A 25,234-nucleotide genomic window follows, 5' to 3' on the forward strand; every position below is an offset into this window, starting at 1 on the left:
TTCGTTCCTTTGCCAAGGTGGAGGCAAACTGCTTTCTGTCGGCGGCCAGTTTCTTGTTGCAGCCACACAACCACGGGAGCAGATTTGCCCCAAGTCTGTTTCCTCCAGGCGCAGGATCACACTGTTCCTTATCACTTTTTATCACTGTCACTTGGACATGATCCCAGTCTTCCGGGTGCCGTATCACACGCACAGAGGATTTATCACTCTTTCATCAGCGCCACTTGGTCATGGCCAACCTTCCAGCAGCTTTGCGTGACCATGAGCAATCCCTGACGGACTCGGAAGGGGATTTGGGCACCGTGTTTCTGGGCAGTCTGAGATTATTTCTGTCAGGCTGGTGGCCGGGGGAGGGCGGTGGGTCCGAGCCTCGAGTGCCGGCGACTCAAGCCCCCGGGGCGGGCGTTAACGGCGCCCAGGAGGGCGAGCAACCCCCCCCCCCGCGGCCACAGCACCCTCCCAGCGATCCCTCCCCAAAAACCACCCCCAGAGCCTGTCCACACCGCCCCGTCCCGCCCCGGGGCGGCCGGAGCCCCCCGCCGCCACCGCCCAAAGGGGGAGGAAGAGGCGGGCCGGGCTTCGCCGAGCGCCGACATGTCGCAGCCGGGGCCCAAGGGCTCCGCGGCGGTGAGTGGGGAGGGGGCGGCGGGGTAGGGGGCAGCCGCGGGGCCGGACCCCGACCCCGACCCGCCAGCTGCCCCCGCCGGGGCTCCCCGGCTGCCCGCGGCCGCTCCCCAGCCCCGCGGCCGCCGCCCTGCCCCGGGGCCCGGCGGCGGGCGGGGCGCGGGCGGGCGGCTCCGGGCTCCGGGCTCCGGGCTGGGGGCGGCGGGCGGGGCGCGGAGCCCGGGCGAGGCGAGGCGAGGCGAGGCGAGGAGCAGCGGCAGCGCCATGGCTTTCGCTCGGTGGTGGTACGCCATGGTAAATGCGGGGCACCGGGATCGGGGCCGCCGGGCTGGGAGGAGCAGGGAGCGGCGAGGGGAGTGCGTCTGGCTTTTTTTTTTTTTTTTTTTTTTTTTTGTTTTGTTTTGTTTTGTTTTTTTTGGAAAGGTGCTCTGAGCTGCAGGTACCTGACGGAGGTGCCAGGAATAGCTGAGCCGCAGGTCTCTGATGGCTCCGTGTGGCTGAGCTCAGCTTGGGTCACTGTTTGTTAGCGCGATGGGTCCTGTAGTTGCTTTAAAAAGTCTTTTAACTTATTGCTCCTATGAGGAAGCAGTTGGTCTTGCAGTGGAGTGGCGAACAAAAAAACAGCGCTCTGCTAAAGTGTTAAAGAAAGTATGCGTCATGTAAGCTAACTTCTACAGAAAACACCAGTTTAGAAACAGAAAACACCAGTTTAGTTTATTTCCTGAACATTTAAAGAGGTAAAAGGAACCAATTTAGGTTCTGATTGTGCTTTGATCGAAGTAGCTCGGTTATGTGGTCAGTAATGTTTTCAAGTGTCATTCTTTGCGTTAAGTCAGATCGGGACAGTGTGGTGACGCTAACGGAGGGTCAGAAATAGGAAAGTTTGGGAGTGGCTGCACTAAGGGACGGCAGGGACATTAAAGCTGTTGAATCCAGGGTGCAGAAAGATACAAGGACAACCTTGCTACCAACCTTGCTTCCCAGCCTTGTTCAGGTAGGGAAGCCGCTCCCCCACGTGCTGTGTGGGAAGTCAGCACTCACAGCTACTGGCACCAGAATGTTGCTGGCTGTCCTCTGCGTGAGACTGGTGTTCACCCGTGTCCGCTGTACACCTGTCACACAGGGCAGTTTCTGCCTGCAAATCTAACATCTGAAAGATGGTCTAAAAGACAAGGAAGTGGAGCAGAAGTGAAAGAGACAAAAAGACACATAAGAAATTCAGCGCTTGTTTTACCTTTTTTTTTTTTTTTTTTTTTCTGGTTGGTGTGTGTAAAGCAGAATGTGATGACTGTAAGGAGCATATATCTTTCACCTGTCCGTTCCATTCATTTCTCAATGCTTGAATGTAGCTCCCTGATGCACCCCTTTCCAACTGGCAGTTTTCTTAACAGTGTCAAAGATATGTCTATTTCCCAACTTTAATTGAAACCGAGGGTCGGATTCCTATCAGCATAAAGCAATTGTCTTCTCTAATACCCACAAGGCAAGATTAGTTGACTTCAGCTGAGAATGTTGCAAGTAGACTTCCCTTCTTACCCAGTTATTGCATGTGTCGTCACTGCAGACCTCTGAGATGCTGTGCAACATCTTTGAACCGAAGGGACTCGTGGGGTTTGGAAGGAATGTCTTGAAGCAAGACCTTTAGCTGAATTCTGATTTTTGCAAGTGCAGGCTGAGAATGCAGTTATGCCTTCAGGTTTTTGCTTGGTGCTTTTTGCTTAGGTCAGTTGCTTTATAGCTTATGACTGCCCTTTGAGTTGGAAGATAAAGGTGTGTCTACGAAACAATAGTGTTCTGATGTTTTTGTGCACTGTAGAGCATGGTGAAGATCTTGGGGTAAACTTTGTTGCTTATGTTACTTCTTCATTTATTTTGGCATAGATTTTTTTTTAAAGATGTTGTGATTATGAATGTTGTCCTCAGGCAGTAAAGTTGCAAAATATTCTGGACCAATTTAATTTTCCAACAACTATAAGGAAGTGTTATGAAGTCATCTGGTTAAATTTAAAATCTAACTTAGTTGTATCTTAGCTATTTTCTTACTGTGGAGCAGGAGCTGCTGCTGCCTACTAGTTTGGTTATGGATTTTTTTTTTACCGTGTACATACATTTCTTTGGCATTGTAACAAAAGATAAGCAGGGGAAAAAAGGACAAAAAGCTCAAAGAAAAAGCAATCTCTCTCACCTATGTGGGGATGTAAAGGAGCAAGTCGTGTGTACCTTCCCAGAACAACTTAGCTTGCTAAGCAAATTGTTTTATTTATTAATTTATTTGTATAGGCTAGAAGATTTAAAGTTTGGAAGTACAGACAGACAGGAGTTATTGAAGGGAATTTGTAAAATAGGGTCCCTTCTCATATCTTAAGCCTGAGCTCTTTAAGGAACCAGTGTGATCTTCCTAGAAAGTATATGAGATAATTGTGTGTAACTAGGCTACCTCCTCAGGATGGCAGGTGAAAGTGAAGTAATAATTCCATACATTGTTTGATTATCAGAGGGTGGAGAGCATCAGCACTTCATATGTACACAGTGCATGACTCCAAGTGACTGCATAAAAATTACTTTGGTTGGCTTATGTCCATATGTGCTTTGTTCCAAGTGTTAAACTAAACAGTTTTCGGATTTTAAGTCAAAACCTCAGTATTGTAGATGTTGTTAGACATAGCCTTCTGGTGTCCCTCATGGATGTGGAGCTGATCTGTGTGAGGGGTGGCTGAGGGAATCCTGCCGGTCCCCTTGTCCTGTCCTCTACCACTGTACATGACAGCCTGGTCAGGTGGTGGGAAAACAGCTCTGACAGCTGAGAGGGGATGCTCTGAGCTCCAGCCAGCTGCTGGGACACACTGTAGCAGTGCAGGGACTGGTGCCTTATTGATGCTGTGTTCCCATCTGGCACAGGTTTCCTTGGTGTGAAGATGAGGAAATGGAGTTAGGGAGGAATTTGTCACTGCCCAGAGTCTGCTGTACTCAGTAGGAATTAGATAAGGTTCCTGCTTTCTGTGACTTGAAAAGTTTAAAATAGATTGGAAAAAAAAAAAAAAAAAAAAAAAAGGATTATTCCCGACTTGAGTCGGTGTTACTGTTTTTATAGCTGTGCCCAAATCTGAGGAAACAAACCAATGAGAACAACAAAATACATGCAATGTACAGGAAGGCGTGCTTGCTTTCTTGGCCAACCTCCATGACAATAGTTATGATCCCCCTGAGATGCCAGCGAAGTTTAGCATGCCATGCAATATGCTTTCGCAATTGTGTGCAAGCTGGATGTTGTCTATGTTGGTAAGGGCTGCAAGTGGACTCAGCTTCTAATGTGCTGTGGCGAAGGGTCTGGACGGGAAGATGAGGAGCAGCTGAGGTCCCTGGGTTTGCTCAGCTCCAAGCAGAGCAGGCTGAGGGGAGGCCTCATGGCGGCCTGCAGCTCCTTCACGAGGGGAGCAGGCGCTGAGCTCTGCTCTCTGGGGACAGCGACAGGACCCGAGGGGACGGTATGGAGCTGGGACAGGGGAGGGTAAGGCTGGGGGTTAGGAAAAGGTTCAGCACCCAGAGGTGGTTAGGCACTGGGACAGGCCCCATCCTCAGGGACGTGGTCACGGCACTGAGCTCAATAAGCATTTGTGCAGCGCTCTCAGACACAGGGTTTGGTTTGGGGTGGTCCTGTGTGGAGTCCTGAGTTGGACTCAATGACCCTTGTGGGTCCCTTCCAACCTGGGATATTCTGTGATCTTATAATGATATGCCATTCCATTTAGGAACAGAGCCTAGTCTACCCTAAAAAGTTTTGCTGGGCAACAGAACTCGGTCCCAAGCCTTGCAGCTGTGCTGCCTCTGGAGTCACCATTTTGTCAGTGAACGCATGCTTACTGACATTGCTTTCATGGGTGTGCACATTGCGTGTGTGTCGCATGCTTTTGCTGTAGCAATAAAAAGCGCAGATAACTAGGTTAATTGTGCCTGTACTGAAAGCACTATTATAGGGCTGTGAATCAATTCACCTGTAACCTGAAAAGACAGCCTAAGTGGTTTGTTTTTCCACTGACAAGGCAAAATTGGAGTGTGAGAGTAGTACTTCCAATTTTAAAAACTTGTCAAGTGAAGCCCAAACTTATTTTAAAATCTTGAATTATTAGGGGTTGTTTAAAACAATTCCTGAAATTTTTGTTTTGTGCTATCAAAATAGAAACAGTTAAGAGACATGGTGCTTTTTTTTCCTAGTTTTATTTGTTCATTCAGCTCTAGTGTTTTCCAAACCTTTTTGCTGATGTGCTTGAATAGATTCCAGTTGAAGATAGTGCAGTGATACACGATCATTACTTTCTCTCTATAGCCATGTGAAGAAAATGGTGTAGGAACTCATTACTTCAGTGGCTTTACTTTGTTACTTTTCACTGTTTACTTACTGTTTACTTTGTTACTTTACATAACAAAACCTAACAGCTGTGAATCATTCTCAGATGTCTGAGTTGCCGCAGGAAGCTATACTAACAGAGATACTAGATAATAGCTTTATAATCTTGCTTCTTACATTCAAGGGAAAAGATCTTGCTTTTTACATTGATTTTATTCTGAGATTAAGCAAAGAATTTTTTTGAGGGGCCATACTCACCATTTTCAGAGATGCACACAGTAAAGCTTGTTCTGAATACAATGTGCTTGCTGAATAAACTGTTATTTTGTCTATTGCCACATGTTGGGAACAAATGGGATCGCATGTCAATTTAGATGAAAATAAGAAGTTTAATGTCTTAGATGGATTGTAAGATACAGTAGGATTCAGAAGGAACTAACGTGCACCTGTGCCTGAACTGTAGCAGAGTTTTTATATACCGACATATGAATCCTAGAAGTTGTAGTAACAGATTTCTCCCATGCAAGGAGGTCTGGGCATCATGAGTATTTGAGTGGTTCTCAGGAAAGTTCAGGTGTTGGAGTGGATGGTGATGATGGGACATGCAGTGTTGGTCTACTGAAGCCAGTGGGACTTGACAGCATTACTGAAGCAAGTATCAGAGAGCACTGTGCTAATCAAGAATGAGTGATTCTATGAATGGTGGTATCTTCCTGAACATTCCACAGGAACAGTCTTGTTAAATGTTCTGCCATGAAGGTCATTTCTTTTCAACCGATTTTACTTGAAGTTATATAGCATGTCATTTAGAAATCCTGTCCATTAGCAAGAAGGGAAAGGGAAACTCTGTTCCATTCTGTCGTATCATGGTGGGTGAAAGTGATCATACGTGCACTAAGATATTTGGGACTTTCTCTGCATAGAAAATATAATTTAAGATCTTAATTTTTATACATCTGTTTTCTCTATTTACAGCAAGGTGACAAAAAGGCAAGTGAAGCTTCTTCCAAATCAGGACAGAAAAAGGCAGAAACAGAGGTAAATTCAACTGTTCAAATATATTGACAAGAAAAGTTTGGTAATGCAATTCTTCTGGTACAGATTTATAGTGAAGTGGTAGTTTTCAGATAAATAACTAGTGACTGTAGTCACATGTAATTAACTCCATGAACATGTAGTTTTTTCTTGTGCTGATAAGCAGCCTAATGGAAATACTTCTTTGCTGTTCTCCTTTCCTAAATACTTCATGCTAATATCAGTGGAAATTATCTCTGGATTTGTCTGTTTTGCAGTGTAGGTACACTTTGGTATGTATCTGATGGTTTTGGCTTTTTCATTGTCCAGAAGCAGAGATGAAGTAGAGTGCACTGTGGCTCTTCCAGCCTTGTCCGTATACTGGATTATCTTCAAAGGGAAGATTCATACACAAATTTTGCACATCTCCTTGACGTTATGTGCAAAATCAAGATATGTTGATGGAAATATGTGCTCAGTACTGTGTTTTCCAAAAATACTTGTTTTTGGAGATGCTTCTTCGGGAATGGATATTTAGTGGTCAAGAGTCTATGACAGGCTGTAAGGTTGAGTTTACAGCAGGCAATTTTATAGTCTGATCAGCCAGTGTTAAAAAGCAGAACCCGTGTGGGTTGCAGACAGTGTTAGGAACAAGGTCACCCTTCTTGCAGCCTCCAAAGCTGTTAGCCATGCAGAGAGAGTGTGCTACAGTGAGTCATGCTGGTAATGCAGTTGAAGTAGCAATTCAGAACCTTTGTGCTATTTTTCCAAGAGTTTGCAACGCAATGTTTTTGTTTAAAAGATGGAGAATATTCCTGTAGTCTTCAGTTTTTGAAGCAGAGACTTATAATGTGTCTGTAGATAGCTGTGGATGCCCATAATTAGAATGAGTTTGTTCATCTTGCTCCTAGAAGAGCTTGTGTAAATGATGCACAGGATAAAAATGGTAAGGAAACGATATGATATTTGAAAAGCTCATATTCATATTAAAGGGAAACTTTTAAAAGCACATCTACTCATTGCTTAGCTGAAATTAATAAAAAAAAATGACCTTGTCTTTCACATTTTTAAAGTATGCAGTCCTCAAGAAGTAAGAGATAATGCGTAAGGCTTTGAAAATGAAGTCTTCAAAGGTCTGACACTGGTTTGAATAGGAGACGCTAGTTAGCCATAACATCAAGGAGAATTCAAAATGAGTACCGTCAAGGTGTAGAATAGCCTTTCTTCTGAAGCCTACTGAAGCCCTTCCTTCTTGGTGGCTTAAAAGTAGACTGAGAAAAGCTCAGCAGATTTACTGTACATGGAAACCTACTTCGGTAAGACATGTTCTTGCACAGAGAGGTGGTGTTGAGACACAGGGTTAGAATTGCCTTACTTAAGGCTATCCTACTGCTCGGTAGGAGAGAAGAGAAACCAGGTCAGCATGTACTAGGCTGGTGCAAGCAGTACTAGTATAGCTACTAGTACTAAACAGCTTCCTCAAAGCTGAAAGGGAAAGCCATGAACATAAAATCAGTGAAATATGGATCCTGCTTTTCTTCCTGCATGGTGTCAGTAGCCTAGCTGGCGGCAGTAGGCTGCGTCTACTCCCCTACAAATTAATCTTTTACAATCCATTTTCTACTGCACTGAAGAGGCTGATGCTGGATTCACACAGCTAATGCATGCCAACAGACTGACAGGAAGAAACAGTGAGGAAGTGAATTAAGTGTCTGTTTCCAGCAACTTGCATTCTGCTTGATGTCTGTCTTGCCTGGGAAGTAGCTAAGCTTGGTCCTTCCCAAGGGTCCATGTTAAATGTAGTCTGTTTCATTTCTGAAAATAAAAACTAAGATGTGGCCTTAGAGCAACATGCCCATTTTACTTGAAACTCCTTCATGGCAGCCAATGATGGTTACTTGGAAGTATGTTGTTTGCACTAATATTCGGTGCTATTTTGTCTAGCAGGTAGAGAAATATGATGAAACTATTTGGTAAGGGTAAGACTATGATTTCCTGCTCTACAGGGCAATGTTCCACTTGGAAGGATTGATCTTGTCTGTCTCTTTATTCTGTGTACGTTATCAAAGGAAAGACACCTTCTTACTGACATTCAGTTGCCTCGTTTCAGTAGTGCTACTCAAGCTTCAGGTCAAGATGAAGGCAATCTGCTTACCATGGAATTGGTCAGCTTTAGGTTGAAATACGCATAATTTGTCAGTCTAGCAATTAAGTATAGAATGTATAGCTGTATACAGTGTCTTGTACAAATACACAAAAGACTTGCTGAAGGGACAGAGCTGGAAAGTTCAGGTGTGTTAGAATAAGTAAGTGAAAGGAGATATAGGTATCTCTTTATCAACGTAGTCCAAAGTCAATGTATTCATGTGTAGTGGTTGTGTTGGGCACTGTTCACGGACAAAGATTCAAGTCACAGGGCATATTCCTGAACTCTTTATATCTTGCTTTTCGGAACCTTTAATTTGTGAAATTTGCATTCTGAGAGAATCAGACACTTGAGAATCTAAATCAGCTTTAATGAAATGTTTTCATTGCTTGCAGTGGTAGAAATTGGCATAAAAGAAATGATCATTACAATTTGCATCATGCCATTGCAAAGTGTATAGCAACTTTCCTTTCTTCTCCTTTCCTCTTGATGTTTCAAGCCATTTGCAGTTTTGGATGTGAAGTTTTAGCAAGTGAAAGGCAACTGGTGTAGTTTACCTCTTGATATCATCTTCACTTTGCATGTGCTTTTCCACCAGTTTCACATCACTTTGGATCTTGTATGCAGTCAGGGTATTAGTGCTGTAGCAGTTTTTGGATGCTAGAAGATACAATTCAAGGGAAGATTGGACAAATTCACTGCAGAGAAGCCCAGGAAAGTTTATAAAATACACTGCAGTTAAAATCACTGGGACATACATTGAGTCTGTTCTCTGAGAATGCATTTATAAGGTCTATCTGCATATGTCTGACCTATTTTTACATCACTGTTTTTGTTTTCTTTTGTACACACTGTTGGCTACTGCTAGAGAGAGGGAAATGGGTTGTGTGAAGCTTTGGCCAAACTCAGCAAGGCAGGTCTTGTGACCATGCAACTCCCTGTAACACGCTGTCATGCTGCTGAACACTATGTTCAGTATTGCCAGGGCTGCTAGTGGAGGTGAAGGGTTAGCAAAAGAGGGAAACTCTTTTTATGGGAAGCTGGGCTAATCTGATTCCAGCACAAGTCCTAATCCTGTCCTAAACTGCTACAACGCATTCCAAAGTGATGTGCAGTTCGGTTACATTTGCAGGGTTCATGGTGAGACAATTTGTGTTAGATACTGTTTGGAGCTTTTCTTTTAATTATACTTGGACATAAGGCATGATAGATAACTTTGAAGTGTGGGCATTAAGTACAGCAATACTTGTAGAAAGAATAAAGGCAGTAAGTTTAAATTCAGCTGCCTGTGATTCAGATTAGCTAACTTTGGAAAAATTAAGTTCTGTTATTTTAAAAATATTTAGGCTGAAGTGTACTTCACTACATAATTTACAACTTTGATGTAAACCAAACACTACCATTGTGTGCAATTGTGGTTGAAATGCTCTGTTTTGAATAGGCTCGTTCTTGTGTTATTAACTGCACAAAACCTGGAAAGAGCTGTTGTCTTGCTGTTGTAGAGTGAAATACCACGGTGAGCTTCTCTATCAGTCTAAATTTCTAGTCTGTGCAGCACTGCTGTCTCAATGTAAAAATGAAGTATTAAAAGGAAAAAAGTCATATGTTTTAGGAATTTGAGGCCCCAGCTTAGAGTGTGGGAATATTTTAACAGAGACGGTGTGAGATGATCCCTTTCTAACACATCCTGCCATCTCAAGCAATGCTTTCAACAGTGTAGACAAAACATACGCCACGTGTTTAAATTCATTTTTCTTCACTTAGCACAAAATATATATATATATATTTTTAAGTTACTTTTATGTACTGTTACAGATGTGTTCATATTTTAGAAGCCACTGTAGATGAGATCTCTCTGTTCCTTGAGTAATGGTTAATGGGAGAAGGTGGTCTCTCCATGGGGAGGTGTGGCTCTTCAGTGGATCCCAGAGGGAAGCTAGGTGCCACCACCTCCTTTTGGTGAGAGGAGTGCCTGCCTTTAAGTGCCCTCAGAAGGCTGACACTCCGCCCAGCACTGAACCTCAGGGCTGTCTGGGGGCCCAAGGGGAATAAGGTATTTCTGATCAATCCTATGCAGAGAAGTGGAGTGATTAGGGGGAATAAAGTACTGATTTGTTTGCCGTTTTTTTTTTCTGCTCTTTTTTTCTTTTCTGCTTTTTTTTTTTTTTTTTTCTCCCTGTGGTTAATATGCAAAAAGTAGTTAAAAAAAATCAAATTATTCCAGTTAAGTTTTGGTATTACTTTAGAGCTGTTATGATGCGAGATTCCTCTCACCCTAGGAAGAAATATAGTGGTTTTTGCTCATGTAAGTTATGAATCAAAGATTGAAAGTTGTAGGCTGAATTGTAGGCTCAGGGTTGTTAAAAGCATTTCCTGGACAGAGATTGCATATTCTTTCCTCCTGTGATGATTTTGTCATAAAAGAAAACTACATTTGTATGGGAAAATTTGCATATCAAAGGGATATGTATTTCATCTCTGCTTTATTAAACATGGGGCAATTAAGATTGTTTCAGAACAGAATCAGTGTTACGGCTTTTTTTTTGAATCTGCTGCAAATAATGAAGAATAAGTATCTGTAAGTATCTGTATGCCACAGCTTCATTCCTTCATACACAGCCCTGTACAGGCTGCTGATTCTTCTAATTTGTTTTGGAAAGAAGGTGTGCTTTGATAATTTGCTAGGTGTGTTGTTGCCATGTTGGAAATGAGGCCTGAGTACACCTGCAAGGTGATTCCGTAGCTGACTGGGTCTGAGACTGCCACAGGAAAAAGAAAAATACTCTCCTGCCTCAAGGAGGGGGAGAGGATGGGAAAAGCATTGATGGTTTTGGCGACAAAGGGCATAGGAGCTGGTGTGCCTGGAAGCGTTGTGCTTCCCGGTATCCTTCCCACGTACAGTCATTATTTTAATAAGCCTAGAAGGATAAACCTACTAGTTTGATGTTGCCATTTTTGTCTCCTTTTAGAAATGTCTTAATGGGTAGATAGCAAAGAGGTTGGTTTTGAAAGATGACGTTGGGAACTAACAAGTATTACTCAACCTTTCATGTTCAGTATTCAGCAGAGGATAGAAATCTGGTGGTGTGGTATATATTCCATGTAGCTTATCTCCAGGTAGCCTTTCTTATTCAACAGCAGAAAATACAGCTTATTTTCCTGTTCTGAACACCACAAACCATGACGTCCCAAGGCAAGGACTGCAATTTCAGCTGAGTTTCAGGTGCAAATAGAGAACTGTGGTTCTGAAGACATACCCAGAATCCTGGTTGCTCTTTAGATGTCTGCTCTTCTTCAGAAGACGTTTTTGAGAGCATCTGTAGGTACGCCTGGTCTGTGGAGTCATCTACTGGAGTGAGGGGCGGGACCACCCACTGGTCTGTACTGGGCGCCTGCAGCTGGGCAGGCAAGGTCCTGGCCAGAGCTGCTGGGAGAGGCAGCCACATCCTTGCACCCTTTTAAGGGGGGAAGTCACTGTTGCTCATGTGTTTTTTTTTTGTGACACACTGTGAAGTCCTACTTGGGTGTTGTTTTCAGCATGACCAGTACTAAGCATGGGATCTTTAAGGTAAATATCCTCCTGCATGTCAGGGTCTGTAGAGTTGATCCAGATTTTTGTGATGTTAGTCTATGTAAATGGCCACAAAATACAGCCCTCTGCCCCAGGCTCTGACTGGAGGTTGACAGAGGAATGTGCAGCTTTATTTATGTGAGATGCTTTCCTGTTTTTTTGGAGCTAAATTACAAGGAGAACGTGACATGCAAATGACCTTAGTACAAAAGACTCTGAGACTACAGTCTGTTGCAGTAGCTATTGTAGGATCATTTGGAAAGTGTGTTTCTGAATTTGAATGCAAGTTCGCCAGTAGGGTCTCTGAGCCATCATTCTGCAGACTTCTCTCCTGTAGGGAATAATCAGTGTGATCTTGAGTTTCCACTTGTCAGAGAAAATGGCAAAGTCTTACCCATCTGCTGCCTCCAAAGACCTTACGTTTTTTGATGTGTTAATTACTAATGACCGATTCTTCCAGTCTTTACTATGTATGACATAGGCAGTTGCTGAGTTGTTCCAGCAGTACTTAGGGGTCCTTGCTAAATAACAGTCCTGCATTAATGCAAAAATGGAGGTTCAAAGGGGATGTCCTATTTTGTTTCTGTTGCAAGTTTATTAATTAGCTAGGAAAGCCATTGTTTTGCTCTCACGTCTCTCAACTTCCCTGCCTGAGGTATAATATCAACCTTCAGTGTTGCTATTCAAGTTATTTCTGTACAGTGGTAGCATACCCATCTTATTTTAATTGATACTTGTCATTAAAGTCTTACTCATAAGTTGTCCCTGCTTGTATATATGGCTACTGTTGGTTTAACTCTTTGTTAAAATGAGTTGCTCTGCCACAGGAAATAGCACAGACTTAGGTTTATTCTATGAAACAGTACTAGAATACTCAGCCTATTCTGTGCTGGTCAAAGCCATCTGAAATAAGTCTATATGAATTAAAGATACATAACTTACTGTTTGGATGACTTACCTTTTTAAAATGTAGTGATGGACATTTTTTTAGTATTTAATTTTTAATACTATTTTTGAGTCTACAGTTTTATTGGCTTTCCTTTTTCTTCATCAACATTTCTGTTGTTTATTATGTTCCTTTCATTTATTTTGCAGAAGAGTTCAACTAGTGCTAATGTCACTCAGCCCCCCAAAACACAGACAAGCGGAGCACCTTCTACTGTCAAGGTAATGCATAGTGACTAAATGGTCTATTTGAAAAATGAAGAGAGTATGATGTTAGTTCATCCCCTGCACTGGGATGGAAAACGGTTTGTTTGCCAGCATTTAGCATCACTAAGAGATGATTTTGGTGTCTTGCTAGAAATTGTAGTGAATGAAAATAAGAGAGGAATGCAAGTCAGCAAAAGGCAGGTATTAGATGTTTGAGAAAATAGACTTGGAAAGTGCCTTCCCTTTTAAGTATGCTTAGCTAGTTTCGTAGTTACTTTAAAAAAAATAAATAAAAAATCCAGTCCTGTTGATATCAGTGGCAAACTTCATTTGACCATGGGGCTAGGATTCTTTTTTCCCGCTCCTAAGTACTGTTCATGTGTTTGGATTCTTTTTATTCAGCAGGAATAGAAAAAATCAAAAAACTGATAACTTTCTTTGCTTTCGTAGCCAGTGGAGCAGTTCAGTTGTTCAGGAATTTAATATAAGGAACATTATAAAGATGAATGACATATTGGAGTGCAGTTGGTACTCCATGAAGAGAAGCAGGCTTTCTTAAACATGATGAGGTCTTGCAAAATGTTCAAACAGGGAGTTGAGAAATCATTTTTTGATGGTGGTCACACGTGAACTGATGGCTGTAGTTGGTGTTGTCACAGTTAGGTGCATGTTCCATACCTGCAGCTGTCCCATCTTTTGATTTATATCAGCAGCAGCAAGTATTTCTGCAGCTAGTATTTGAACAGCATTTTCCATTTTCTTAATCAATACTTTTTTTAAAAAAATAATTCTCACAAAAGACACTGCTATGCTACCTAAATAATTATTTTCCTCTATTCAATAAGCAGCAACATAAGAAAGGGACAACAGCATTTATATCCTTGCAGCACTTTTGTCTATCACTTAAGGTATCCAGGCATTTTTGCTGATTTTCTTTCTGTTCATCTTAGCTTGCCAGTACCTTTTTCAGTGTAGTAGTTCATGTGATAGCTCTACAGAGAGGGACTGTTTCTGGGTTGTTTAGCCTGGAGAAGAGGAATCTATGAGGAGATCATATATACCAGCCTGCCGGTACCCAAAGGGGGTACAGCAAAGCTGGGGCGCGACTCTTTGTCAGGGAGTGTGGGGATAGGACAAGGGGTAATGGCTTTAAACTAAAAGAGGATGGGTTTAAATTAGATATGAGGAGGAAAATCTTCCCTCTGATGATGGTGAGGCACTGCCATAGGCTGCCCAGAGGAGCTGTGCGTGCCCCATCCCTGGAAGTGCTCAAGGGTAGGCTGGATGGGGCATTGAGCAACCTGATCTAGTGGGAAGTGTCCTTGCCCATGGTAGGGGGGTGGGACTTAGGGGTTGGACTTGTAAGATCCCTTCCAACCCAAACCATTCCAGGATTCTGAAAAAAGTAATCTTTCTGAATAACAGTTGCTGCTGCATAATTTCATGAAAGCTCACATCTGATTTGCTAACTAGCATTTATGTATTTGTTTCTCTTTTTGTTTTATTTCTGTTGTAAGCATATCTTCTACAGCAAATGTGTATGGTACAATTCCTGTGATCCTATTGAGAGAAACAACTGGAAAATAGTATACTGAAAAAAAGTGGCTAAAAGCAATTGCCAGATATTGCTTTATGTTATTAGCTTATGACATCTTAGGCTATGTATTTTCTTCAGTACTGTATGCTCCTCTGGTTTTTGAGATGTTCCAAAATATTCGTTTGTGAAGATTATGTACTGGAAAAATATTTGCCTCGTGCTATCATAATTGACTCTTAATCAATGGCTATTTTAAATTTAAGCTTTTTACTTCACAGTGGGCCATGACTACCTTTCTTCAGTTAGACTACACTTTATTTTAACTGTATCTTTTAATTTTTACAGCTTCCTGACATCCTACAGTATTATTTAATATAGAACATGGCCAATTAATTGTTCTGTTCATGTAGTTTATGTGACTTCTTTATGTTTTTTTTTTTGTTGTTGTTGTTAAATAGCATTTGGCTAGATGTATTCTTTTCCACAGTGTCTTTAAACATACCTATTCAAAAGAAACATTGTGTCGGGATTTTTTACATGGATTTTACAGAAAAGGAAATATTCATTTCAAAGGCAAGGCAACCTTTTCTATTTTGCTACAAAACTAGATCAACTCCTTTAATGAAATCAAGAGCATTCCAGCATATTTTCTGACAACTTTGTGATTGCTGCTGCTTCTTTTCCCTTCCTACCTTCCCCCCAGCTGTAGCTTAAATGTGTCCTAAGTGTGAAATCTCTTGGGATTTCTTAATTATCCTAATTGTTTTGTTGGTCAGTAATACTTCTCATTAATGTACATTGTCCAAGATGAATTAGGGAGGGGATGAGGGAGATGGGGAGAGTGAGTGAGAGCTGCTGCAGCTGTTCAGCCTTTTAATCTACTCTTACCCTATGGTGGAATTACTTACTGTAAACAGAACAGATTGTTTTTTTTGTTTGTTTGTTTTTTGTTTCTATATTATGGCCTGATTCCTTGCCTGTTAGTAAGTAAGTAGTAACAGCTGGCTTTTGTTCTGCTTGGGTTTTCTGTTTCCAATTTTAAAGACATAGGAGCCTTGTTTAATGCCACAAGACACTTGTTTAATGCCTGGCTAATACCCGGGTAGTTTAATTTTCCTGTGTCTGCACCTTGTAATGCAAACCACTCCTAAGAGTAAGTGTTCATCTGTCTGGATTCATTTTCTGTGTATCTAACCTGCCATTCTTAGCGCTATGCGTTTATCCCTGCATTCTTTATTGTTCTGCTCTTAAGCTGCTGTCATTGCAGCCAGTATTTACTCAATGGCATATGCTCAGTGTCTTCTTATTCAGGTTGTAGTTGGTTGCCTGTGCCTTCATGTGGTGGAAGGAAGAAGTGCTGCCTCTCTACTCCTTTCTCTTGTATCTGTGTGGATTTGCTGTTCTCTATGACATTTTGAAGCTCTTCACTCTTTGTTTAGGAATAAACTATAGCAAGCCTTTCTTCTGGTTTTGATGTAAAGTTCTGTTCGGCTGTTGTATTGTACCAAGGTATCTTCAGTAAGCATATGCTTTCTGCAGAACCCTGTCAGATAATTTGAGGGGAAAAATAAAGACTCAGTTAAGGTTGTTAATACTTGCTGGTTGCTGGTGAGCAGCTTCTTCCATGTATTCCTTTGCTGCAAAGGTGTGCAAACCAGGAGGTCACTGCAAAATTATTAACAGGCGATAGCGAAGAGGAAAAACTGAACTAATGTCCTTCCAGTTCCAAAGGTGCCTTACCAGCACTGGTGTATTTTCTTTTATGGTCTTTCACATTTTCTTTTTAAAATTCTATCACCAGCAGGAATGCCAAGTTCTAGCTTAGCATTCAGTCATAGCCAGAAGACCCTAATATTTGAGTACAGCTCAATCAAGCTGTCCTTCTTGGATCTTTGTGTTCTTGTGAGATAACTATACTGATATCAAGTAGGCTTTACAGTTGTTTTTTTTTTTTTTTTTGTGTAAGGACTTTTTGGTATTGCTCTTAGTGAACTCAGTGAAACTTCTTTTCTTTTTGTTGCTGGCATCAGTAGTTTAGTGAAGTGTGCGTGACTGTCCATGTTAGTTCCATGGACAGTTTATTAAAGCGATGCTAGCAGAATTCAACAACATTGGGAATGCATCATGTATTTTTATTTCAGACTTGGCTGATCTTGAATATATTCAGAGGAATCCTCTTGATCTTAACAATGTAAGAAATTTAAGCTGACTTACTTCCAGTTATCATCCAAATTAACACTATTTTGTAAGGGATTCAATCTTATTTTTTGTGCAACATACAGGAGAGCAAGAAAAAGAATAGTATCTAAACATCGTTGAACAAAGGCTGTGCTATTGCTGCAGTAGACTGGAAATTCTCTCAGAAGTCTGAATATCAAGACTATAGTGAAAAGTGATTCCTACTACTGTTGTATTTGCTGAGATTATTTCTTTTATTATTATTATTTGCTATGTACCTTATTTAATTGCCACTAAATTCCTATTTCTGGGAACTTTGCACAAACCCATTGTTGTGAAGAAAGACATTTCGGAGTAGTGGACATTTGAAGTTGCAGTACTGATATGGCAGGTCCAAAGAAATGTGCAAATTTATTCCTGACTGTGTTGCCAGTAAAACGGTGAAAAAGGGTCAGATGGTCATCTCTAAATTTTGGGGTTATTCCAAAAAAGATCTACAATCTTCAGTTTCATATTGCCCTTAGAGCAGCTGATTGCAGAGATACTCAAATTATGAGTGCTTTGCAACACTGGGGTGTCTTCTACAAGTTGCTCTCACGGTTTTACCAATGGTTACCTTGTATTTGAAAAGCATGAGAACTGTGTCAGTGTGGATGACAGCACTGGTTTTCTCAGTAGCAGAGGCATGCTGAAAATGGACCACAACATTAAAAAATGGAAAACGTGTGAATACAAACTGTGTGGAAGAGCTGGCTTCATGTAAAGCTATGGCATGAAGCTTTGGTCAGCAAAAGTAATTGTCACTTTTGAAAAGTAGGACCATAAAAGAAGCCTCTGATCTTGACAGTTACACCTACAAAAACTACAACTTGTAATGCTCTGCAAGGATATAAAATTAATAATATGATCAAAAGCAAAAATGTCTATACTTAACTGAGCAAAACAGTGTATTTTCCTCATCAGCCTGTGTCATATCCTTGGGTGTTCTCCCTCTACTTCCCTTCTTGAGATGGGTTTTGTTTTTTGTTCCATTGAGGTAAAAGGCATTGAAGCTATTATGAAAAAATGATGTTAGTAGTGTGAAGTCTTTTTCTTTAAATATATGCAAATAAAAAGACTTCCAGATCAGGTGTGTTGAGAATTTGATTCTATACCAAAAAAATAGCTTAAGAGCAGGTCACTTTCGGTATTTCAAAAAGCTTCAAGTACTGCCTTTTAACTTCTGAATTAATGTTTTGGATTTTTTTGGTCAAAATAGTGGTCTTAATCAGTCCAGTTCCAGTGGCTTTAGCTGGTGCAGCCATCTGGTTTCATCTGAGTGATACTAGTTATTTACCCTGGCTCCCCATGTAGCTTGTCGCAGTGCAGGGAGGTGCTGGCTCCCAAACCCACAGTAAGTGTCGGTCTCGTTTAGGGGGGTGGGTGGGTTTCTTCCCTCAGCACCCGTGCCACGTCTCAGCGGGCGCAGGATGAAGGCTCCTCTCTGGGAGCTGACGGTGACCCCACCGAGAGCTGCACCCTTCGCACAGGCCTCATGCCCCTGGCCTGGCCGTGCCTGCTTGGGAGATGGCTCCTGCCACCTCCAGGGGTTCCTCTGCAGCCAGAGCAGGGCTGGGGTGGCCCTCCCTGTGCCACGGGCACCGGTCCTGCAGCAGCGTGTCTGCCTTGCTATCTGATCACTTGCTGGGTAGCAAGGCAGTGCCTGCCTTGCCCGCCCCGCACGCCGACGGCAGCAGGCGCGGCCCTGCCAGCCAGCACACGGCCTCTGAGAGGGCTTGGCTGGTGCTGTGAAAACTGAAACCACAGCCTGCCGGGCACTGGTGAGAGAACAGCCTCACTGGGACGCTCGTGCTGGGAGCAGAAGGCCCACCCGTACCAAGTAAGCTAGCTGTTCTTACTGGCTTTTACTTCATGTTGCCCCCTGCTTTGGGTTAAGTCGCGTTCTCGTTGTACTTCTCCTTTTTTCTGTCTCTCTCTTCCGTGAATTTTGTGGGCTCAAATTAGACTTGCTGCTGACTTCCAGGGCTTCTGACGTGATCCTTTCATCTGCAGGCTTGAAGAGCTGTCTGTCTGTAGAGAATTGGCTTGTTAAAATAATTTTACGTGTTGCCAGCAGTCTTTTTAGATGCTAACTCTTTAAGAATGCGTGTGTTGTGAGTGATAGAAGAAGTGGTTTACATGACATAGCAGAATCTGGAATAGGAGCGAGATGAGAAAGAGCTGACTCTTTAAGTATTATTTGAGTTGTCCTGTATTTACTATGTTGAGGCTATGTTGTTGTTGTTGGTTTTAGTTTTTTGTTGTTGTTATTTTGCATTGCTTTCAGCCTATGCTGTCCTCACCTCAGAACCCCATATAATTTTTTTGGCACATAAATGTAGAGCTTGCTATGCCCACAGCACATACAGAACGTTGCATAGTCAGGGTGTGGTGACCTGTAAGAGCTATTTCTTGGGCAAAGTATGTTTAGGTGTCAACACCACCTTGACAACAAGTGATCGTTATACCTAAATCATGCTAAAATTTCAGATATATAAAACCATATGGGAAACAAAAATGTCTTTTACTAAATTGTATGTTACTGTTGTTTCTGTACTAGTAGAAATTAGGTAGGTATTGCTTCTGTTATGCCAGTGCTTGATCAGACCTACTGCAAAATGAATCTTCTGATCCATAGTCATGAATGTTTTATGTTTGGTCTGAAAATAAATACAGAAAACAGGATCTAGTTTCTAATGTGAAACATGAGTGTTAGTATCATCCCTCCTTCTCATTTTTGCCTCTGGAGAAAGCGAAAACAATGTAAATGACACAAAGTTCTCAAACATTGCAGAGACCCTCCGGTCTTTAAATTATATTTTTTTCATGAGTAGTTTTGTCATTCTTGCATTTTTATTTAATTAAGATAAAACATGCTGGATAGCTTTTTTTATAAGTCGTTTTCCAGAGTAGTTGTTACTGTCTGCCTGTTAAATAAAATGCTGCCTTTTTTGTTTCTGTTTTTAAGGGAGTGGTTAAGTATGACAGACACAGAGAACTAGCCAGAAAAGCCTTGTCCTGATCTTAGACTTCCAGAAGGGTTTGTCTCACAGATGATTCGTTCTGCTAGTGTTGTCTTGCAGAGGTATTGCTGTAACTTTGCTCCCCAGGTGGACACTCCCAGTTTGAAATCTGGGAGCAAAGCTGTGTTGCATTTAGGTGGTGGATCTTGAAGGACTGGAAATGGGTGTGGAGGAGAAACACAAATGGAAACCCCCATCTCCAGAAAGTAAAGGAACCACTTTTGTCAGTAAGCCAATCCTCAGTGTGTCATCTTCATTTCTGTTCTTGTTTTCTTGAGCGAGAAGAACCTGGACTTGAATAAGGTTGTGACTTTGTCCATATTGTCTTCTGCAAAAGGAAAAATCTAATAGGAAGGCAGGGAAGTTTGTAGCCTTGTGAACTAACTCCTCAGGAGCTCTTCAAGGCTCAGAAGCCTTACTGACCCTGGAAGAAATAATCTTTATGCATTGCTTCTTAGAAGTGCTAAAAATTTTAATCCCCAGGAATGTAACCTGAATGACATATGACAGGATGAAATGGAGATGGAAATTTTAGATTTTTCAATTGAGCAGTAATGTTCTTATTCCTACAGAGCATGCACAGGACCATTATGAAGCAGTTTTTTATGTGCTTGAATTCAGAGCCCATTCTGGAACAATAAATGCCTCAGTATGGCTACTTTTAAGTAGGAATAGTGAATCAATGTTGAGTTTTTACTTTTTTTTTTTTTTTGAACAATGCCTACATGAAGGTTAGGCAGTGTTACTTTTATATGATATTTTGAGAGCAAAAATCTATAGTTTCTTGTTCAGGTGATTTTTGTTTGTTCTACTGTCTTATTTTTCCAATCATGTGGGCAGCAAATACCCTTGTGGCAATGCATGTATCACTTCATATAGCTTTGTTAGTAGTATTTTTGTTCTGAATCCTGAGGGTGAAAAAAAATAAATCTCTAATTCAGTATCTCTCAGTAGTTCTTGTGACCACTAGCTGGCCATTATGAGTATTGTCTAGTCTGATTATTGTAATAAAACTAGTCACACTCATAATCTTGGAGGTCTGTAGTTGTATGATGAAGTCCTCTTTTAGATAAAAATTTTAACTTTTTAACCCCAACATTTTAAAGACTGATGTCTCAGTTTGTAATTCAGTTTCTATTCCTGCCCTCCTGAGGCAAGGCTTTGCATACAATCCCTGGGTCATACTGCACACCAAGTGACACAAATCCTAGCTGAACTCAGCAGCTCTGTGTGGCATGTGGCTGGCACCACATAGCTTGTTTTCCTAGTGTTTTCTTATCAGCCTTCCATTTGCTGCTGCAGATAGCTGTGGAACATTCTGCTGTGTAAAACCATTTACAGAAACTGCCACAATGTTTACAGCTAACTATTAACTCTTTGCAGGACAACACTGTATATTAAAACATAAAGCTGAGAAGAGGGATTTTGAGCTACCTATGAAAAAGGAGAGCTCTGCTACCGTGATGAGTATGTACTTTACTGTAATGCAGTACTCCCTTGTGCAGAGTGGGAACCTGAGAAGAGTGCTGACAGTATTGACACACTGCTTCTCATACTTGAATATGACTGAATGGAAATAAAATTCCTGTATGTGCCAACTTGTAGAAGTTACTGTGATGGAAACAGGAGTTATCCAAAGACAGATAACTGAGGAGCACATTTTAAGAAATTGAAATGGGGAGTATAAAAACAAATTTTTGATGTCAAACCTCTTTTCATGACACTTCTATATGTCCAATGGGGAGTTTCAGGTGGGATTCAAAAAAGTGGCTTTTCGATTATTTCTACATGCGTAGCCAATGGCACTTTCATGTCAGGTAACCCATTCTGGGATATAGTGAAACTACCAAGTTCACTATCAAAATTACAACAAAATGAACATCTTCAGCAGTGAACAGTAAGCATGAAAGCAAAATGCTTTTTACTTGCCTCATGCTTTGACTGGGAGAACCTTTCCAATGAAACAAAGCCTGGTGATGGAGGGGTATGATCTAGATTCAAAAGATGAACTGTGTTGCAGTCTGTGCTTTTAACTCCATTTAAAGGTTTTTAAGCATTAATGTTTAATATCACAGACTGTGATATTAAAGCTGTGGTCTGTATTCAGAACACTAGGTACATACTGGCTTTCTTTCCAGATCAGGAATCTTTTGCCCACGGATCAAACTGTGTGCATGTTAAGATTCTTCATGTTTAGGTACCTTGCATGTTCTATGACTGACTAGCAAACTATTTTCTTCTACTTCCAAAACAGGTAAACAACAACAACAACAAAATGTGGAAAATATTAGACATAGTAGGAGATATTAACAAATAAGTGGTCATTTCCTCTTACCTGTGGGGTAGTTCTGAATTTTTCTATATATTAACTTCCTGCATATGAGTAAGTATAAAATGAGGTGTAGGAAGCTTAAGAAGAGTCAAATGGCACAAGAATGTTCTAAAGTTGGTTGGCATTCACTTCTTTGGGTTGTTTTTTGTTGAAGTGTAAGCTGTTTTGGAGTCTTAAGAGTGATGTTAAAATAATAAAAAATCATACCAGTATGAAGCTTTGGGTTTGACATAGGTTGCTGAAATCTCATAACAGTCACCTAACTCAAAGATGGTTTGACTGATCAATGTCTAGGTGGTACAAAGCCTTGTATTTCACTTTGGTGTAAATATATTTCTAACTTCATTCAGAGATTGTCCTTGATAACACTTTATTTTGTGTGACCAAACTCAAATATGAGTAGATTATCTCAAAAAACACTGCTTACATGGAACCTGTTACTCTAAGTCAGAGTAGTATGGTTAATCAGCTTTAGCTGATGCATCAAAATATAGTGGTTAAGTATTGCCAAGTTTCTTTTCTGTGCTAAAATGGCCTAAATATTGTTCTAGTATGCAAGAAAACAAGAGGTGTGAGTCTGTGTTACGAAACTTGACTGGCTGAATGCCCTGTGTTCCTCAATAAATTTAGCACCACTTGAGGCTCTGGGAAAAGAAAAAAAAAAAAAAAGGAAAAAAAAAAAACAAAAAAAAAAAAACAAAAACAAAACAAACAAACAAAAAAAAACAACCACGAGCTATTCAGTTCTTCCATTTCTTCGTTCAGACGAGTGTCTTTAAACATTTTTCATGTCTTTGTTTCATGAGAAAATGGATTTATTCATTTTCTCTATGCTCTTTTAACATTTCTAAATGATGGTTGCTTTTGCTCTATTCATATTTGCTGCAAATATTTATTCCCAGAATGCAGAATGAATGAAATTTCAGGGTTAGTCTCTTCCACAACAGTAATGAGGATCATCTTTTCAATGCAGTTTTTGCAGGGAGACAGTGTTACTGCTGGTCTTTGGTGGGTTTTCTCTCTGATCTTTACAGCTGAGTTGGAAAAGAAGTACAGACATAATCCTAGTGCTTGTTATCAGTACTGATATTGTGTAGGAGGGCAGTATGTATGGAGTCTGAAGGTCATCAGGTAGAAAATCCTCTTCTGGAGTGCTCCTGCCATCATCCAGAGAAGTCCAGATGTGTCTTTGCCAATGGCTTCACCCGTCACCTCCTTGCACACAAGGTCTTCTCCTGGTGGTGTGCTTGTGCTCCCTTCACCTCCAGCAAGCTGTAGTGCTGTTTCAGCTCAACGCCCAGCAATTGTACCTGCTGAGGTTTCTTCATGATTCTGCAGGTAAACATATTTTAGCTGTACTTCAGTTTATTCTTCATGTTTGCTCTGAACTGTGAATGCACATTTGAAAAGAGCAAATCTATTTCAGTGGTCTTTAGCAGTGTGGGCTTTTCCTGACTTTTTTTTTTTTTAAATGGGGCCTTCAAAATATTTTTCCTGTTCTCTTTGTCAGGTTTTGTAAACGAAGGTATTTACTGGTAATAGTTTTTACAGACTTTTAGATTGTATTCACATGTACTGACTTTATGAATGTTAAAAGTACAGGACGCATCCCTAGAAATGGTGGTTATTTCCTAAGATGAGTATTTAAAACAATGCATATTGTGGAATTCATGCTTTCCTGTTTGAATTTTTCAAACTGCCTATTCAAATGAATCATAATGCTTGCAAGCTTGAATCCTGTTTTGCTTGCTTTGCTTTACGGTATCAAGTGCAAAGGTGGAGGGGCTTTGCTGAGTCAGGGCTTTAATGAATTTAGTATTGTCTACCAACATTAGTAAATAACTTTACATTACATTAAAATATGGCAACAGGAAAAAAAAAAGTACAAACAACTGTCTTTAAGGACTGTACTTTTTTTTATTCCCTTTTGAAATGTCATGGAGAGTAGACATTATTCACTAAAACTGCATGTTACACATTTCAGCAGTGATAATAGGCTTTATAAGTGAAAGAGCCATGCTGTTAGTTACACATAATAATGTAAGTCCTTAGAAGTTCCAATGCAAATTGTTTATAAAGGAAAGTATGCTGATTACTTCAGTGAAGAAACTCATCACAACAGGACAGCATAGTTTGTATATATATCATATAGAGTAGGCGTGTTTTGTGTAAACATACTGTAGACTTGGTAATATGCAGGTACTAACTGGAAGCCTATATCCTGCTATTCCATATTATTAATAAGTTTTTAATATTAAACCTCTGCAATATTAACTGAGAGCCTGAGATCTGAGAAGGAAATACCGATCTCAGGTGTGTTTTTTTTTTCCTTCTATTGAACAGATGTTGTTTTTCATAGTAACTTAATAGTGAAACTGTTTCTCTGTAAGAACAGTAATTACAGAATAATTGGATATTTTCAGAATTACTTGGGATGGGAAATGCCACAGCAGTATTCAAGTTTGTAACTTTTAAATCAGCTATTGTATCAATTACATTCTTAACAGTATCTATAAAGAGGCCATCTCAGTGCTACATTTTTCCCCAATGTTAAATCATTGCCTGTATTAGCTACAGTGTAGCTTTAATCACTCACACATATGAGACAGAAATATGCACACACAGAATTATGCAGATTTTAGCTCAGATCACATCTTGCAGCTCCCCTTGGTATATGGAAAATGAATGGAATTGTGTTCATGCCACAGACTGTAATACTGATTCTTTGGTATGAAAGTATGTGGAAGATTGTATGTTGTCTTGCTTGCATTGTTATGAAATGCATCGTTAAATGCACTAATGGCCTATAAATGCCACTCATGGCCTACCTCCTGTCTGGTAAAAGGCTTCTGGTACATCTCAGGGTGGAAAGAGTTAACCTGTAACTACTCAAATGGCATTTTACATTTCAGTGAAATAACTCATTACTTTTTTGCAGTTCTTCAAACAGCATTTGTTGCATGTCTCACACATGCTGTGAGTTGGAAACAGAACCATTCACATAAACAAAAAATCTTCAATCAGACCAATTTTTTGCCTGTATTGCACAGCTTTAATTAAAGTAACCAAAGGCAGTTTACATTTACACATTCAGTTGAAACATATTTATGTATTACTGTTCTGTTGCGTAGGCTGGTTTTTCCCCCCATGATATATCCTGTAAGTTAATAACATTGAAATAATGAAAATTTTGTTACCTCTAAGCCCAAGAAATAGTCCCAATTCATATGTATGAGAGGCGTGTAAGTCCAAGGGGGTACTCAAGTAGCTCTT

General features: G+C 40.7%; 1 protein-coding gene across 9 annotated transcripts in view; it reads left to right on the forward strand.

The window, feature by feature from the left end:
* Positions 1-522: 522 nt before the first annotated feature.
* The window catches only part of CAST (calpastatin), a 61,878-nt gene continuing 37,166 nt past the window's right edge, over positions 523-25,234 (forward strand). For 4 of the 9 annotated variants that reach the window (XM_084305379.1, XM_084305381.1, XM_084305382.1 and 1 more), the window contains exons 1-3: positions 523-627; positions 5,945-6,007; positions 12,796-12,867. In XM_084305379.1, the coding sequence (XP_084161505.1) occupies positions 595-627; positions 5,945-6,007; positions 12,796-12,867 (168 nt within the window). In that variant the 5' untranslated portion in view covers positions 523-594. Of the gene's footprint in view, positions 628-834; positions 919-5,944; positions 6,008-12,795; positions 12,868-18,361; positions 18,447-23,272; positions 23,300-25,234 lie in introns of those variants that run through there. The other 5 variants (XM_084305380.1, XM_084305386.1, XM_084305387.1 and 2 more) reach the window with 5 other exon arrangements.

The sequence above is a fragment of the Netta rufina genome (genome assembly GCF_964035555.1).
Source record: "Netta rufina genome assembly, chromosome: Z".
NCBI classification, from domain to species: domain Eukaryota; kingdom Metazoa; phylum Chordata; class Aves; order Anseriformes; family Anatidae; genus Netta; species Netta rufina.